The 17,193-nt window shown below is 39.8% G+C and overlaps 1 protein-coding gene across 7 annotated transcripts in view; it reads right to left on the bottom strand.

Moving 5' to 3' along the window:
* The window catches only part of ERBIN (erbb2 interacting protein), a 121,759-nt gene that overhangs the window by 46,056 nt on the left and 58,510 nt on the right, over window positions 1–17,193 (bottom strand). For all 7 annotated transcript variants that reach the window (XM_063180469.1, XM_063180465.1, XM_063180467.1 and 4 more), the window contains one exon: window positions 627–705. In XM_063180469.1, coding sequence (XP_063036539.1) covers window positions 627–705 — 79 coding nt within the window. The remainder of the gene's footprint in view (window positions 1–626; window positions 706–17,193) is intronic.

Genomic DNA, 17,193 nt, shown 5'->3' with positions numbered 1-17,193 from the left:
TCCTACATATTGATAAAATTAAAATTGAGGGGGTGATTTCTTTAAAGTCACACTAGACAGTTGTTCTCTATAAGATGAGTTTCAAAATTATTTTAAGTATTGAGAACAATATCTACAGGCAATAAGAACTACAAATAAATGCAGTCATGCAACAAACTGGTGATCTCCTGACATGTAATGAGAAGAAGGCATTAATTAGAAACAACAGGATAAATTTAAAAATACACAATCCCCTTTTCCCCCAGAAGAGATATGTTTTATCTCTGGCAGTAGAGATTTCTGGTAAATTAATTTTGTCACTATAGCAGAAATGCATATTAAACCAGAATTCATTTTTGTTATTAAGAAAACTCTTCACACACTTCTCTACAGTCACAGAGAAGTGATGGATTTTAACAAGCTGGAAAGCTACATGGTATAATGAAGGATAGTTCACACAGCCTATTAACTTTGGCAAAGTACTTTAATGAGATAGCTATACCGGATTGCTGTGCAACAAGGTTAATGAAGGTATTTCTCAGGGAACTCTGCTCTCGCTTCCAAGGGCTGGCACACATCTTGGGGCAAATTCAAGACTCAGTAGTATTTGCACAAAATATAAAACATCAAAATATGTACAAACTTACTTTGAAATTGGATTTACGCTTGCCTCGACAACTGTCAAGACTTTACAGTTTTTTATATTTTCTGGAAACTCCTGTATGCCTGCAAGATGCAGAAAGGGGTAGAAAAACAGCCTTTAATTACTAGATTCCACGACATCCATAAAAATTATGCACATGAAGCCACTAGCTGTAAAAACTTTGATTCATTTAGCAACTAGTGAACTGTTTTTCTGATGTCTCATTTTACATACAGTTTTCATTAAAGAAATACTCCTACGCAATATAATTTTTTTACTATACTATTCCTAAAGCTTTTCATATTTCAGGTTTGCAGGAAGCTCACAAGCTACAAACACACAGTACACTAAATTCCCATTGCTTATTGCCAAATATTGAAGTATTTGTGCTTTAGAATGTACTTAAGAACCTCTGTCCCAATATAATTTATTTTTAAAAAGGCAATCACTTGTTAGCATGAATTTTCCAATGGAATCTGCTTATCAAATCAATGGCTTGTATAACATCCAGGTGAAATGGTAAGGATTCAAATCTTTAAGTATTCTTACAGCTTCACAGTTCTGAACAGATATCCATCCCAAAATGTGATGTATGCTTGCTGTTAACTTCTAGATCATTTGAGAGGAGGACAAAAAATGCTCCAGGCACACTTATGTTTGAAAATTAAAACAATAAGCAACCTCCTTTTTTTCCAAGATTGTCTGTGAAAATGCCAGAGTGCAGCAGCATTTCACATATCTGACACATGTCTATTTGTCAGAAACTGATAAAGCAGGCCTTGAATATGACGTGTATCCATCACATTCTACCAAACCATTCTACCATGCAAAACCTTCACCTCTATCTTTACTATATATGCCATTTAAAAAAAATTAAAGTAAACCCACTGCTATCACAACTGCAGTTGCTTTTGCAACATGTTCTTATACCCTGGGACAGGTGTCTTTATTTTAAATATATTTGTCCTAAATACAATAACCATTCATACTGGTATCATTCTACCTGGATTAAGTACACTGTTGTTTGCAGCAAAAAAAAAAAAAAAAAAAAAAAACAAACCATATGCTAATAAATAAAGCTAGTTTAAAAATTACTTTTTTGTTCCCCCAGATACCAAACCATAGCTCTTTGTCTTTGAGTTAACACATGTAACTGTATTTGTGAGTGCTTTATCAGGCATGTAGAAAGTGCAAACCAGGGAACAAGACCACTAAGAAGAAACTATACTCTGTGAATGCTTCTTTGTAGATTAGCAAAAGCATGAAATTTTGTGCTGCTTGACAAAACATTAACAGTCCAGCTGCAGAGAGAAAGAAAAGCACAGCATCACTTCTCATTCAGGCTGGTAGGTGAAACTTCATGTATCTGTTCTGAGAACATGTGGTGAAGCATTAGCTGCTAAGTAGTATTTTTACTTACATAAGAAACTGCAGAATACTTGATGTTAGCTTAAAGCTTGATTCTATGTTTCTGCAGTAACAAGACTGACTTGGTACATCAGTGTTGTAGTGTGTTTTTATGTTTTATAATGGTTTTGTCTTTGTATCCTCTTATTTTTCCCAAATGGTTTACCCCAGATTGCACCCCCTCCCTCTACCTGTGTAATCTCTTGCCTTTGCTGAGATCATCCCCAGATCACCACCCCGGCTTTCTGTCAGTCACTCAGCATCCCATCCCCTCCACCTAGAACTTTCAGTCCAGGATCTCAAGTGACTAGCTAGAGGCTAGGAGTCAACCCCACAAGTGTTACCCCATAAGCTCTCCTAAATGTCCATTTCCCAGTATCCATACCTTAATTTTTCTTATTGGTTAGTAAAATGTTATCTATTTTAGGTTTCCACCTCCCTTCAAATGTAACATTGGAACCTCTCCTGGGGCTCTCAGCAGGAGACCCCTGAGGTTGTAGTGGCTCCCCAGAGCTCCTGAAATAAACCTTGGATTAACCTCTGCTAAGAGTCGACCCCTTCATCTTCCACCCTTGTTCCAGTGTCTCCTCTGCTGCAGGTGGTCAGCCTAGCTGCCTTCCGTACACCTGGGGCATGGGAGAGTGCCCCCCACTGCTGTTCACCGTCTCAGTGGCACTCAGAGATCAGAACACAGATTGGCGCCCAACGTGAGGCCTCCAGATTAGTCTGAGACCTCTTCTCCTGGAAAGGTCTGCACTAGACCACCCTGTGAATTTTCTTACCCCAGTGAGGTGAGTTTAAAATTTTGGTTCCTCCTTGTACTCTCGGATGTTGGGAAGAGACTGGGCTAAGATGGAGACAACACTCACTCATGCACAACAAGAAGTTTACCTCTACCTTAAAAAGTCTTTTCTTTAAGAAAATTATTGCTTTTCAGAGGAGGAGTTGAAGTATTTTGTACAGTGGTTATTTAAGCATTTTCTTTATATTTCACGGAACTTAGTCCTAACCGATGAATTCTTGGGAAAGGCTAAAAACGAAGACAGAATTCCGTCCTTTATTTAGTATGATGATGAAATGTGTTCTGAATCTTGCGGGTGAAAACCAGCTGAAAACCTCTCCTCCGTGTTCCCCTCTTTGTGCCCCTGCACCCCCTCCCCTGTCACAAAGAAAGACCCCCAGGTTCTCGCCTCTGTACTCCCGCTGCCCAAGATGGTGGAGACCGGAGGGCAGGGGCCATGGGGTCTCCCCTTCTGCCCTCTGCTCCCCACGCCTCCTCCAGCAGATGTGTTTACTTCTGTTGCCATAGTACAGCAAGATGTGGCAAGGGTGGCAAGAGCCGTATCCCTTCGCACAGGGCTGCCGGCGTGCTGGCGCTCCGTGCCCCGCAGCGGCTCTCCCCCCTGTGGAAAGCCCACGGCCACCCCGCCGGCGCTCAGCAAGGCCAGGGTGAGCCGGCCGATACTCGCTGTCCAGCCCGCCCCACAGCAGCCTGCTGCACGGGGGCCAAGGGCGGTGAGTGAGACCAGCGGGGCTGGGGCGCCGCTGTGGCGGGGCAGGCGGACAGCCCCGCTGGGGGATGGCTCAGAGCCGCAGTCCTGGCTGCAAAACCAGCGCCCCCTGTCCCCCGCCGCTGCTCTGAGAGCCCCGCACTGGCAGTGCCCGCAGACAGCAGCTGAGACAGACCCCTGGGAAGGGGCCAGGCCTCAGCATGGCCGCCAGGAGCGGAAAGCACTTTGCACGGCAGCGCACCAGCAACGTGTCCAAAAACACCAACACAAACCCACTAGCAAAGGTAAAAAAGTCCTTGCCATGAACATTTTGGGGACAGTGAAATGGTTCAATGCAAAAAACAAATACAGTTTCATAACCCGGAATGATAACACAGAACATATGTTTGTTCATCAGACAGCTATAAAAATGAATAATCCCCAGAAATACCTCCACAGTCTAGGAGATGGAGAAATTGTGGAATTTAATGTAATACAAAGAAGAAAAGGCCCCCAAGCAGCTGATGTGACAGGACGTGGTGGAGTTCCAGTGCAAGGTAGTAAACATGCACCAAACTGCAAACATGCAAAATATTATCCACATCACAGAAGTCCTCTGCACACCTACCAAGGACACAGAACCCAAAACAAACAACCACCAAGCCCCAGCAATAGCCTAAAAGCAAGAAGAACACTGGCAAGCTGCATCCAAAAGCCCATGTCAATAATTAAAGAACCTTCCAGTCCAATAAGTTCCACTTCTTCTCATACCCCAATTCCTGTGGCCTTCCTGCCTCCCTCCCACTTTCCTCTTTTCCTTTCCATTGTCCTATTACCCCTTTTTTATGTTCCCGCAAATTCCTACCACTCTTTCCCCTCTTCCATGGTCTCCCTCCACTAATCCCTTTCCCCAGAGTTCCTTCATAATACCACAGCAAGCGTGATTAGGAGGGAAAGAAAGGAAAGTTTCCCTAAGGTAACCATCTTTTTCTTAAAGTAATGATTTCTATTTGGAGTTTCTAACAGGCACACCATCAACTACACTATCTTGCACAGAGTCTATCACATCTAACCACTTTACCACAGGAGACAGAGAAACAGCCCCTGCTGAAGAAATCTCCTGACTCTGTTTCCTGATAAATTGTCCTAAGAAAACCCCACATCCCTCCTGCCAGCTCTAAGACATTCCAGAAAATCTGTTTGTTTGAACATTGAGGACTCAGAATTGTTTGCATTTTGAAAATTGTCTTATGGGTGCTTTTGATTGTTTTGGTCATTTTGTGTTGATTCAGCTGATCCTTCAGAAAAGCTTTCTTAATAACGTAAAAAATGGGGAATTGTGGAGGCCCTGGGGGGGCATCTCCTAAGTTACACTCCATTGGCTCCTGCCCCTGTTCCTATGTCTGAACATAGGTGCTTCTGAGCCACTCCCTCACTTTTCCCTGATTGGGCCTCACCTTTGCACTGCCCCAGACCAAGGTCAGCCCCGAGGGCCCCTGGGGGGAGAAAGCGGGACCCTCAGGGGGGTGTGTCTGTCTGAAACCTGAACATCTCACTGCACGGCTGAATTAAACATCTATGGATATTATGCAAAGGCCCTTTTCGCTTCTTTACCTGGGACTTTACTAGCGGCAATTGAGGCTGCAACACATCAGGACTTAAGAGATGGCAGAAGACAAGTAAAGCAGTGACAAAACACAAACTTTAACCAATTGGTGATAATGCGTGGCAAAGCTACTGTGCTGACTTCTCCATAAATTCAACTAAAGCAGTGACACCATTTCTTTAAAAATAGACTTTTAGGTCCTTATTGACAGGAACCTGTTTGTTGTACTACCATTGAAATTATTACTTTTATTATTGTTATAATAAGTAATAATATTACTTATTATTACTATATTGTTATTATTATTATTATTATTATTGTTATTATTATTATTATTATTATTACAAAGCAGAGCATTGTACTCTGTTACTCAAAGGTGAAAGGCAAGAAAAAAACCATGACATTCAGTTAATCCAGGAGTTCAAATACACCTAAGTATCACGGACACTTTTGGGAAATAACTTGCTAAACTCAGAAGCAGAAGAGACCAGGAAGAACAGAACCATCAGCGGTAAAACAGGCCAACATTTCTGACGCTTCCTGAGTAGCATGCATGTTTATGCACAGGCACAGGTGTAAATAAAAATACAGCTTTATATATACACACACACATATACATACACATGTGTGAGTGCATGTCCGTGTGTGTGAGTTCAGCCATGTGAAGTTTACTGGGTCTGAGGAGTCAAAGCACAAGATGGCAATGGGATACTAATTTAATTAATTTCCATTAGTCAGTACAAAATCAAAATTAAAAAGGTAATATTTATGATGTTATAAAGTTCTGTTTCTGTAAAGCAATAGTGTTATTTTGAGTCCAAGAAAGATTAGGAAACTACCATAGACAAAAGAGAACCATATCTTATTTACTGCTGTCATATACTCTTTAATAAAAAGAAAAACACACTTCCAAGAAACTTAATATAAATGATCTTAATTCCAGTTGTAGCAATAAATCTCATTGAGCAAAAGAAATATCCATACATGGAAAGCATCTAACATGACAATACCCTGCACCTGTAGAAATGAAGTTACAGATGATTTGTACGAAGTGGCCTTCTGGTGTCTGAAAAATAAATCAAAACCTCTTTATTGCTGAGGATACAAATTTACCTTCTTAAAATAAGCATTTACACTAATCAAAGTAAACCACTGCTAAGCTCTTCCTTGGAGGCCAAGCTGTGTCTCAGACTCACTCTGTGCCCTTAGTTTTACTGTTTGAATCATGCTGAGAGATTCTCTAAGCTTAGTTTTTCTGAGAGATGGTCTCACTACTGGCCTTGGCTTGGTCCTTGGATAAAAAATTGCTCTTGTCCAACACATTAAACCTTGTGTTTATAATATTAGTTTCCACTGTCTGTGTCATGAACTCATGGAAGCACAGAAAGCTTAAATTTGCGGTAACTACCTAAAAACCAAAACACATAGCACATCTACTAGAGGGGAGAATGTCAATTTAAGCTTACTCTCAAAACAACAGCCAAATAAAATATTAGCTATCCAAATACAGACATGTTAAATCAGCATGCTTTTATACATAATCAGAGGACACTACAGTAGTCCCCTATTTGACTATGCCTTGGGCAAGAGACAGCAACAGTTTTAACCACAAATTAATAACAGAAATTCAGCTGATATGAGAAACCTAACAACGAGGGAGCCTGGGAACTTAATTTTGCATTTTCTTCAAGCCAGAATCATCATTGTACATACCATCTGAAGCAACCTCACTGAGTACTTCAGTACAGATAAATGGCCATCATTCAATATTGAGAATGACAGCATGAAATATACCTAATATTTGTAATATACATTCAGAAACTAGGGGAAAAAAATCCAGAGACTGCTACTCTCTACAATGTGACAGGAAGTTGCATTTACTGACTGGCTATGTAACAATGTTCTGACCACTTCCTTTTCCTCAGCTATACTCCTCCTGCATGCTACAAACATGCAGTTATTGTTGGATTAGTATTGTTTCATTTCTCCCACCAAGAAAAATTCAAAAACCAAGTAGAAAGCAGAATAAATAAGAAGACAGAGAGACATGAGAAAAAGATATGAGGAAAATGGGGTTGTAAAGAGTGCTATTGTAAGAGGAATTGTTGCTTGCTTTTCTGCTTTACATCTGTCCTCAATATTCTGAATCTTTTTACCCATTAAGGAAGCTCAGCAAATCTCAAGGGATTCTGTGACCACATGTGGGATCTCAGCACCTCAGGACTGTGGTGCAGAGAGACCGAGACCACCCTTGGGGGGCTCGGGAGTCCTGGAATGTTGCCAGAAGTGTCTGGTGGCAGGACTTTGATCCTACACAGGAGATGACACCTGTATGAGGACTGGGAGGATTTCACTGGGGTGAATGGTGAAGGGATAAGTTAATTAAGGTGTAGAACACAGGGTTTAGGATTTCTGTACAGGGGGGTCTAGAGAAGTAAGATGGAGGAATTGGGGCGTGTCCTGTCCTTCTTCTTCTTCTTCTTGGCCTCCATCTTCTGTGGTGATGGTGGCACTTTGGGATTGGTCTTTACTAGAAGTGCACCGGTTAATAAGAGTAGAAGGTATTGGAGAAAAATCATAAATATTGTACACGTAACTTTGGGTATAAAGATAAGTGACCGCCCCAGGGGTTGCGGAGTGTGCCCATGGCTGACTTGCTGTGCAGACCTCTGTCGGGCTGAAAGAAAATCTTTTAGATAAACAATTAATAAACACTGAGACCGAAACAAGATCAGAAGTTTCTCCTCGTCCTTTGAAGCGCGGGCTGTCCAAGGCCACTCTGGGCCTTTCCAGGTCTTTGAAACAGCCGAGAAACCGAGCAAGTGGCATCCCTGAATCTCCGGACATAAAACAGCCGGGAGAAACAGAAAACCGACAAGCATAAATCAAACCTAAATCAAGCGTAAATCAGCGAAAAGAGAAACACATTGAAAAATCGACAACCACATACACCTTCACTCATTTTTAACATTGTGCTAATTAATCCACTTGATAGATAACTCAATCCTTCCATAAGCCACTTATTAGTTGAGTACTGCAAATCGAGATCCACATTCCTTCTAAATCCTGTTTTTCTTTTGGGGTTTTTACTGCTTTCTCTGTACACTGATACCCAAGGATTACAGAAGACAGTGCAACAGTTCACCTGGTCAGTTGCAGCCTTATTCTACTTCCACTGAAAAGCATTATATAGACAGGTTCTTCAACATAACATTAATTTTGTATTTTACATGGTAACAATCACTATGCCCAACACATTTCAGTGCTCAATTTGTTTACAGATCACACTTACTGTTTTTCAAAAAAAATACAAACCATTGTGCCTGCAGACATGAACATTTGCGGAGCACAGTATCACAACCAACAATTTGCTGATCGTCTTTAACCACCAGATCCAAACTGATTTGGGAGCAAAGTTCTTTTTGTAGTGTAGTTTACCCCAGAAGTTAGATTTATGTAATAGCTTTTAGCATTCACTTGACTGTTCTTTCCTCCCTGTTTTCCCAGATTTCAAGCCCTTTTAAACTCGCTGCCAGTTTTTATCAAAAACAACATTATGCCCCCTCAACAACAACACCCCACCCCTCCAAAACAACAAAAAAAAAATCAACAAGGAAAAAACAAAGAAACAAAAAATCCCCCACCCACCCCCAAAATAACCACACAACCCCCCCAAAAAATCCCAAAACAAAACACAAAAACAAACCCCAAAGCAACAAACAAAAAGACCAAACAAAAGTTTAAACAAACAAACAAATACAACAAACAAACCAAACCAAACAAAAAAAAAATCTCTGAAAGAATGTTTAAGAACATTTGGCAATAAGGTAAGAAGGAGGAATTTAAAATTCTTGTCTGAATTAAGCCAAAAGCAGAAAGCATTCATCATTCAGAACTCTACTTGGCAAAACCTCACTATCTAACTTTGTGGTATTCAATTACGATCCAAGACCAGCTGTGGCACATGCCCAAAGGACATACCAAAAAGGTCATACAGGGATTTTGGGTCAACAAACACAAATCTGGAGGCAATCAACCTCAGTTCTTGATCACATAACATGACTGAAATACAGAATTTCACCTCATTTCTAACTCCTTGGAGAGCAATGATTTTTATTTTTTTTCCATAGCCTGTCACAGCAAGTGTGCACAAATGTCCTTCCTCTTGGATTAAGGACGGTAACTATAACAGGGGTCCCCCTCACCATCTGGAGTTACACTCATCTCCTCCCCTACATAGCACAATCTTCTCCTATCACTAGGATCAGTGTAACTTGCAGAGCAAGAGAAAAAACTGAGACAATTTTTTTCTCTCCATCAGGAAAGATTTTTTTCACTCAAATACTGGCAATTCCATCTCTATAGAAAATTGGGCAAGTCAGATCCACTGTTAGCACAATCCTTTACTGCAATGGATCAGTACTGATAATCCTGTATGCTCCTGCTTCAGCCCTAATGCAGATGGGGGCTTCCTCTGCAGCTCATACTGTGGTCATACCTTAATTCAGAAACAAATGCTAAAGTTAGGCATGTCCATTATAGAAACTACCACTGCTATACAGAAGTGGCAGTATCTACTGATTTGTAGTATTCAGAGAGAGTTACACCTCTTCTTAAACAGAAAAATTTAAAATAAGCTTAAATTGGACCAAGAAAAAAATTTTGGTTCAATACATAAAATGCACAGAGCAAGAAAATCACTAACACATGTAAGACCTCTAGAAGCTGTACAGGTGATGTTCCCAAAGGAGTCTGCAGCTAGATCTCTCAGTTTGTAGAAAATGTGAGGGGAAAAATCTCTCTCCAAAAAACAGGGACACAAAAAAGCTCTCTTGGAGCAAAATACATTAAACCACAGCCTGCTGTGCACTTACTCCACTCTGCATCTTTCCAAGTATAGAGAACACACAGGCAAACATATAGTTTCAGTTTGCATGAACACAAATTACCTACTTTCTTCCCTCACCTAGTCTGTTTATCCTGGTCTAACTTCTGGGCAAGCAGCTCCACCACAAAAAGAGAAGCTATTGTTTTGTTCTTCCCCTCAGGCCCCTGCTACAACTGTCTTTCAAGCCCATAGGGATGTAACACAGTAAAATATTTTTTAAAATATATGCCACAAATATCCCAAAGAATATGAAAGATCTGTTTGCAAAACCTGAAATTTTGAACTGAAAACTTAAAGTATAAGTCACAGCCTATATTCTTAGATAATTACGCATTTACATATTTATGTATTTTACTTTAATGCTGCATACCTTCTGAATGCAAATGAGTGCTTTTCATTATTTGAAGTAAGCAGTGTATTAGAACCCAAACAATTCAATGCACAATACTGACCCACCTACGCTTACTTTTTGAACATTCATTCCCCTTTTCATACTCTTTCCTTGCTGCAGCTGGTTTCAGACCCAGCAGCATCTCAGGCTTACATGAGATGCAAGTCTCATCTGTAGGACAGCAGTAACACCTTTCCATTACAGTTTTGGGGTTTGTGGATTTGGATTTTTATTGCTTTTATACAACATCCTAGCACAGCTAAGACAGTGCAGCAAACATTTAAGGGTCTTCCAAGCATTCCTCCTCAAACCATTTGTAAGATCTTCAGTTTTTAGAGTAAGGTCTCTCTAGGCCTTTTCTAGCCGTGTCTCTTACATAATGTAAATGAGAAGGAATATGAGTAGCAAGACAGGTTTCTCAATACCTGCTCTGTGGAAAAAAAGAATAGCCAGTAATTCTTGAGTAATTCAGCCAGGCTTCTTAAAGACATGCCTGACACACTAATTTACCTAAACTAAAACATGCCAGGGCAGGGTAAAATTGCAATATGTGGAACACTAGCAGAGCTGTTGACAATAGTTGTGGTGATAATGCTGGTTTGGACAATTTCCAAGGTTACATGGTTTTCAATCATGTTTAATTCATGGACGGAATGATGTCAAGTACCCAGAGAAGCACAAAACGTAACCATAGGAAGCTGCTTTGCTTTTCCCTGCCCTATCCTCTATTACCCTAGACTGCAAAATCAGTGCTGCATATCCAGTCACTTTTTGCTGTTACATGACAACTGTCACTCAAAGCATACCCTGTTACAAAAATAAAGATACAAGTTTCTCCTTTGCTGAACTGGCAAGGTGCATAGTGACAGTGGTGACACCACCAGTGGCTCCAGTAAGTTCTGGGTGGACTAAACACTAGGTTTGAGCTGGACAGGAGGTTCCTGGGGTCAGGGAAAACTGAGTAACAGCTGAGACACCTTTCAGGATTGCCAGGAAACAGCCAAGTCCCAGCAGTTCTTGCAAATGAGAGAGAGCAGTTCTGGAGTGGAGAAAGGAGTAGCTAGGGGCAAACAATCGTGAGAGACTTAAATGGGTCCAGTGAGTGTGAGGAACAGGACATGTGGCTTTAGAAGGAAGTGGCACAGGGGTCTCCATAGCAGTCCACGATGAATTGCACAGAGGAGGAGCCACTTCATCCTATGGAGTCATCAACATGCACCTTTTTTGGCAACAAAATTGGTGTCTACCCATTGCAACTGCTGTACTGAGCATGAAACCCAAACAGAGAGGCCACAGCTTCCACACTTGAACAGACCTCCTGAAGTCTCAGAGAGCCATCCAAGCCCTCAGCTGCAGGGAATGCCAGAATGTGGAAGCCCTGCTAGAACCCAAAGGCAGAGTTGAGTGCCATGGGTGCAAGCGCACCCAGACAGACAAGCTTCACTGCATAAAGCGTTCACTAGCCAGGGTACCATCTGGGAATCTGAGCAGGCCATTGATGCTAGCAAGGTGATGACCCTCCCTTAAATCCTTGGAAGCTGAAGGTAAGTTAACATCCAACCCAAGCAAGTAGGATCAGCTAATTCACAAGGCAAGGGAGAACAGACTCTGGTCACAACTCAGAGCAGGAGAAAGAATGTTTCCTGTGCTACCTATCCACCCCTAGAAACACATATGATGTTCTGGAGTTAGAAGAAGAATCTAGGACAGGTCGTTAGGATCCAGAAGAAGATAATTCTACTAAATTTTTATGGTCATGTTCAGGGCGACCTAATTACAGCATTCCAGTCCCTGAAGGGCTGTACAAGAAAGGTGGAGAGGGATCTTTTACAAGAGCAAGTAGTGACAGGACATGGGATGGATGGGACTACGTTTAGATTTGATGATAGGAAGAAAGTCTTTACTGTGAGGTTGGAGAAAAATGGCTGCTCAGAGAAGCTGTGGATGCTTCCTCCCCTGGAAGTATTCACAGTCGGGTTGGATGGGACTCTGAGCAACCTGGTCTAGTGAAAAATGTCCCTGCCTCTTTCAAGGGAGTTGAAATGAGACAATCCCCTAAGTCCCTTCCAACACAAATCACTCTAGTCTACAATGCTATTCTATGGTGTCTTTACATGTAAATCCATATCTACAAACCCTATAATTACTTTTACAATACCTTTTCTTGTGTTACAAACATTTCTTTTGAGTCCAAGAAGACATTTTAATGAACTTATTTCAGAATTTCAGATACATACACTCAAATTTCACATTCAAAACCTTATCTGCATTGAAATTTCATTTAATTCACATCCTCTCTTACACACAGAAATAATTTTACTGTGAATAGACAGATTCTTTTCAGTACCTTCAATATGACAATGTATTTAAGAAAGTACTACAAACACTTGAAAAAAGACTTTAAATAGAAGGGCTGCCTACATTTAGTGCACATTTATAGGATCTACACAGTGATACACTATCACAGAGCTACAGACTCAGAACTCTGCAGGAAATCAGTGATCTTCTATTTCACTACCATGAATGATTTAAAAAACCTGGTCCTGTCCTCCTCTCTGTCAGTATAAGCAGAGAAATAGCAAATTTACAGCAAGTTATTTTGTATTCAGGATCTTCCTGTCTTACTTCTTCAGCAGAAAATGAAATGTGGATCTATCTCCCTCTATTACTTTGAACAATTCTCAATCCCTTGGAAAAGCCAAATTCTTAAACGTACCAGATGGGCAACGCAAAACTGGGTAATTTCTTGATTTCTCATTCTCCAATTCCACAATTTCTGGCACAGAGCATATCAAAGACAGTTTGCCAAATCAACAGATTACTTTAGAACATTGAAGAAAACATATTTCATCTAAATTTGTATCTGTTAAAATAATTCTTTAAAATTACTGGAATAACTTTATAGGCAGATATGCCTGGAGGCAGGGGGAGTGAGGGGAGGGGAGTGTTTTCTTAGGTTTAGGTTGTCTATTTTTCCATGAAGATTCCTTGTAATACAGATTAACAAACTGACATGAGTAAATTTGTTGTAACATCACTGTGAAAGAAATATCTAAGAGACAACTGAAGGGACGATTATTTCCAAACCCCCAGGTTACTCTTGGTCTTGCTAGTAATTTTTTCATCTTGCTGTTTAATCCTTCAAAGGCCTGAATGATATGGGATTTAAGAAATCAATCTTTTTCTTTCACCATCTGCATGTAGGGAAAAGTAGATCATATCACTATTTCCCTCTAGACTAACTCACAGACACAGGCAATTCCAAGTGCATTTCCCAAGCTTCCAGGAAAGCCTGATTTTCCTGGCAGTCACCTCATCCTATGTTTCAGCCTTTCAAACCACTTGATTTGAGTAACCTGTAAAGCTGATTCTTCTGTATGTACATTTAGATACGCCATCAGACGTTGCATATAAATTCCTTCCCCTTCTTCAAAGAAGAGTAAAAAATATTTCCTTGACAGCCTTCCCCATTGCCCTAGATGCATGCTAAGGCTGGCATGCCAGAGTCACAAGGAAATTATTGTTCCCTAAAGTTTAACCCCAAAAGACACCAATTTGGGGTGAAGAGTGGAGTTGTGGAGTTTTTTGGAAGTTGGAGGTTTTTTTTGTGTACAGCTGTCAATACATAAATTAATTTCCCATACAGGATTAAAAATGTTTTGATTTCTTTTAGCCTCATAAATAAAACGTTAATTAAAATTAATTTTTCTACACTGGCCTCACATTCTGTATGCTGCAACTTCTCTTTAAGATGTAACCTGTCAGGTGGGGTGGGAAAAAAGGCATCTCTCAATGCTTTGTATCATGCAGGATGTAATTTCTGGTATAGAAATGCAGTTTATTTATTGAACCATTTATTCAAGTATGATTTCGTCCTTGTGACTAGGCCATCACAAGGCTTCAGGTTGAAATTTCAAAGCTGAGGTGTATCTGGAAAGAAGCAACAAAATACTTCTGATATTAAGGGTTCAGAGTAGCCTTGGGAATCAAGTTAAAATGCCACAAAAGAACAGCAGACATCCTCATTACCAAAAGACTACAGAATTTATTGACTACTACCAATAATTAAAGCAGAGTTAAGACTAACTCTAGTCTATGCTTGCTGCACATATAGCAGCAATTTGGTCTTTCTGGGCTACACTTGCGCCACGACCACTTCAGCAGCCAAGGATAATACATTCTAGACCACACTCTTGTACAAAGACTTCTCTATGCTCTTCGACTCACAACCCTTAAAGGCTTGCATGCTAACTCAGCACATCTCAAAACATACATCACTTCCAACAGTAGATAAACTGACAGAAGAGAAGTAGTCAAATGAAAATCTGCAAATCAAAAAAACACCCTGTCTGCCTCAAGGAGACCCAATAAGAGAAGGAGCTGCATGCTGAGAGCATACAGGGAAATATGCATGTCTCCTGGCTTCCTGTATTTTACTAAATTTTCCCTGTGCTTCTACTTTTGGTCACTGCTGGAGGATGCAAGCTTAGATGAATCCTTGTTCTGATAAAATGTTATTAAATATTCTTAAGTAACAGCATTTGCACATCTGCTGTGTCTCTGCTACAGAGTTTTGTATATTGCGCCCATGAAACCAAACACATTTAAGCCAGAAATGGAAAGAGTAAGAGGTTTCCCATGCTATTGAAGCATTGCTATCTTGGACTAAAACCTTTCATGTAATGAATCTGCTAACTTGAAAAATTTCTGTGATTTTGACCCTTCATCTAAACATCAAATATTAAGCACACACATATATATGCATATAATTCTACTTGGACAACTGGATGGTCTCCCATATGACTGGTCTCACTCTGTAAGCCAGACTGCAATTCATTAAGTAACTTGGAAACATTTTAAATTTGAAGCTTAGGTTTCATTTTCCTATCAGCTCTTTAGAAAATTAAATACTCTGGTAAATCCATTTGATTATGTCTATGCCAGAAACAGCTCAAATATTTTATGTGAAAGTCCTATCATGTCATGTATATTGGATATTTGAGAACTAAAGTCTAACTATCCTTCTAAAAATACAACCTTTAAAAATAAATGCATATTTGATGTCAAGGCATCTGCACTTCATGATTTAGCCCAATCCATCTCAGAAGGAAACAATAGTACATCAATAATTCAAGAAAAATAGAGGAACTATCACCATTCACTTGCCACAACCACATGAATCTGAAAACCACTGAATTATTTTAGAATTCGGCATCTCTCATGATCCTGCACTTTTTGGGCCTATTCCACTAGTTTTTTTCATAAACTAAAGGAAAGCAATTATTTCCACAGAAGTCCACTGCTTCCACATCCTATTATTTTGAGATATAACAGAAAAAGGAAGAATTGCAGATTTTGATAAATTTTGCTCTTCTTAGAAAAGTAATAAATTACCTCCTCCTATTTGGCTCTATTATAGACACCCATCAGAACAATGAGAAAGTGAGCAGTAAATTCTTACAAAAAGAAAAACACAGGGGAGGAGAGTAGGCTTGCAGTTGTCAAGAGAAAAATTTTCCATGGTTGAAACAGTGGAGAGCTGAAGAGAAAGGGAACAGCACTTATGCCAACAAATGAGGTCTCAAATAATACCAAATTTATTACAGAATAAAGACCACTATTTCTTACTTCACCCAGCAGGAACAAACAGGGACTCTAATTTGGTTCTTTTAATTTTACAGAGGTTTTAGAACTACGGAAGACAAGATGACGCCAGCAAACAAGTTTGTGACCTCAGAACTATTTTTTATGTGCAACACTAGTCAGAGAAGCTATCCAAATTGTGATAAGTCTGACACCAGGCACATGATAATAGTTGAAATAAGCTTGTACTCCCATTGTACAATGTACTGCCATTTCTCTGAAGGATGTTAAAAAAAACTCCAACCTCTAGAAAACAGAGATTGATAGTTTACTGGGACAGTGTATCGCATGCCTTAGAGGAACAAGCGTTCTTTCAGGACTGAACTCTGTAGGCTTAGTTCAGGGCCATGACATTTTAGACAGACAAGTAGGTCCCTGGCTTCAGCTGCCTATTTATGTACATGAGCCATAGATTTTGCCAACAGCAACACTCAAATTCCCTTTTGCTCTTTTAAGTCTTCTGCATTGAGAACTTGTGTTGCAAACAGTTAATACTTTCAACTGTTCAGTGCAGGACAAAAAGATTATTCTTTCTCTTTTCTGTGCTACTGTGACAGTTTTAAGGCTAGCATTCTTTAAGAAAGACTATCAATCCACTTGTACCAGGAACAGATCAGTTACAACCAGGTCAATTTATTGCACTAAATGCTGTGTTCATTAAGCAGAGATAATAGAGTAAGAGTTTAAGTACAGAGTGGGCTAAAATAAATCACTGAGGAAAATACTAACACCTCAACAACTGGAATGCTTTCTTAATAAAGCAGAACTTCGTGGAGTCATAATTACTTAGCAGCCCACATAAAACAATAAATTGAATAACAAAATCTTTGGAATATTTATGTAATTCTTATATTCAAGTATTATTTCAATGAGGTATTCTCTTACTTAACTTTAAATTAGTAAGACAAAACTATTCTATTCTCCTCAATTAGCATGACTTAACCTCCCTCTCAAGTAAGTCACACAACTAAGTTTGATGATAATATTATTTCAATTTCCTCACAGTTGCACACATCTGCCAACTTACCAAAGCACCATCATCAGTAAAACCCCATGAATACAATACTTGGCTGACAAAATTTCATAACTTATAGAAGTCTGACTCTCACAGAATGATAGATTTTTAACAAGTCAGGAAAGTGAACC

The sequence above is a fragment of the Melospiza melodia genome, chromosome Z (genome assembly GCF_035770615.1).
Source record: "Melospiza melodia melodia isolate bMelMel2 chromosome Z, bMelMel2.pri, whole genome shotgun sequence".
NCBI lineage: Eukaryota > Metazoa > Chordata > Aves > Passeriformes > Passerellidae > Melospiza > Melospiza melodia.
Note: the sequence above shows the minus strand (reverse complement) of the source record. Positions and strands in the feature narration are given on the sequence as shown.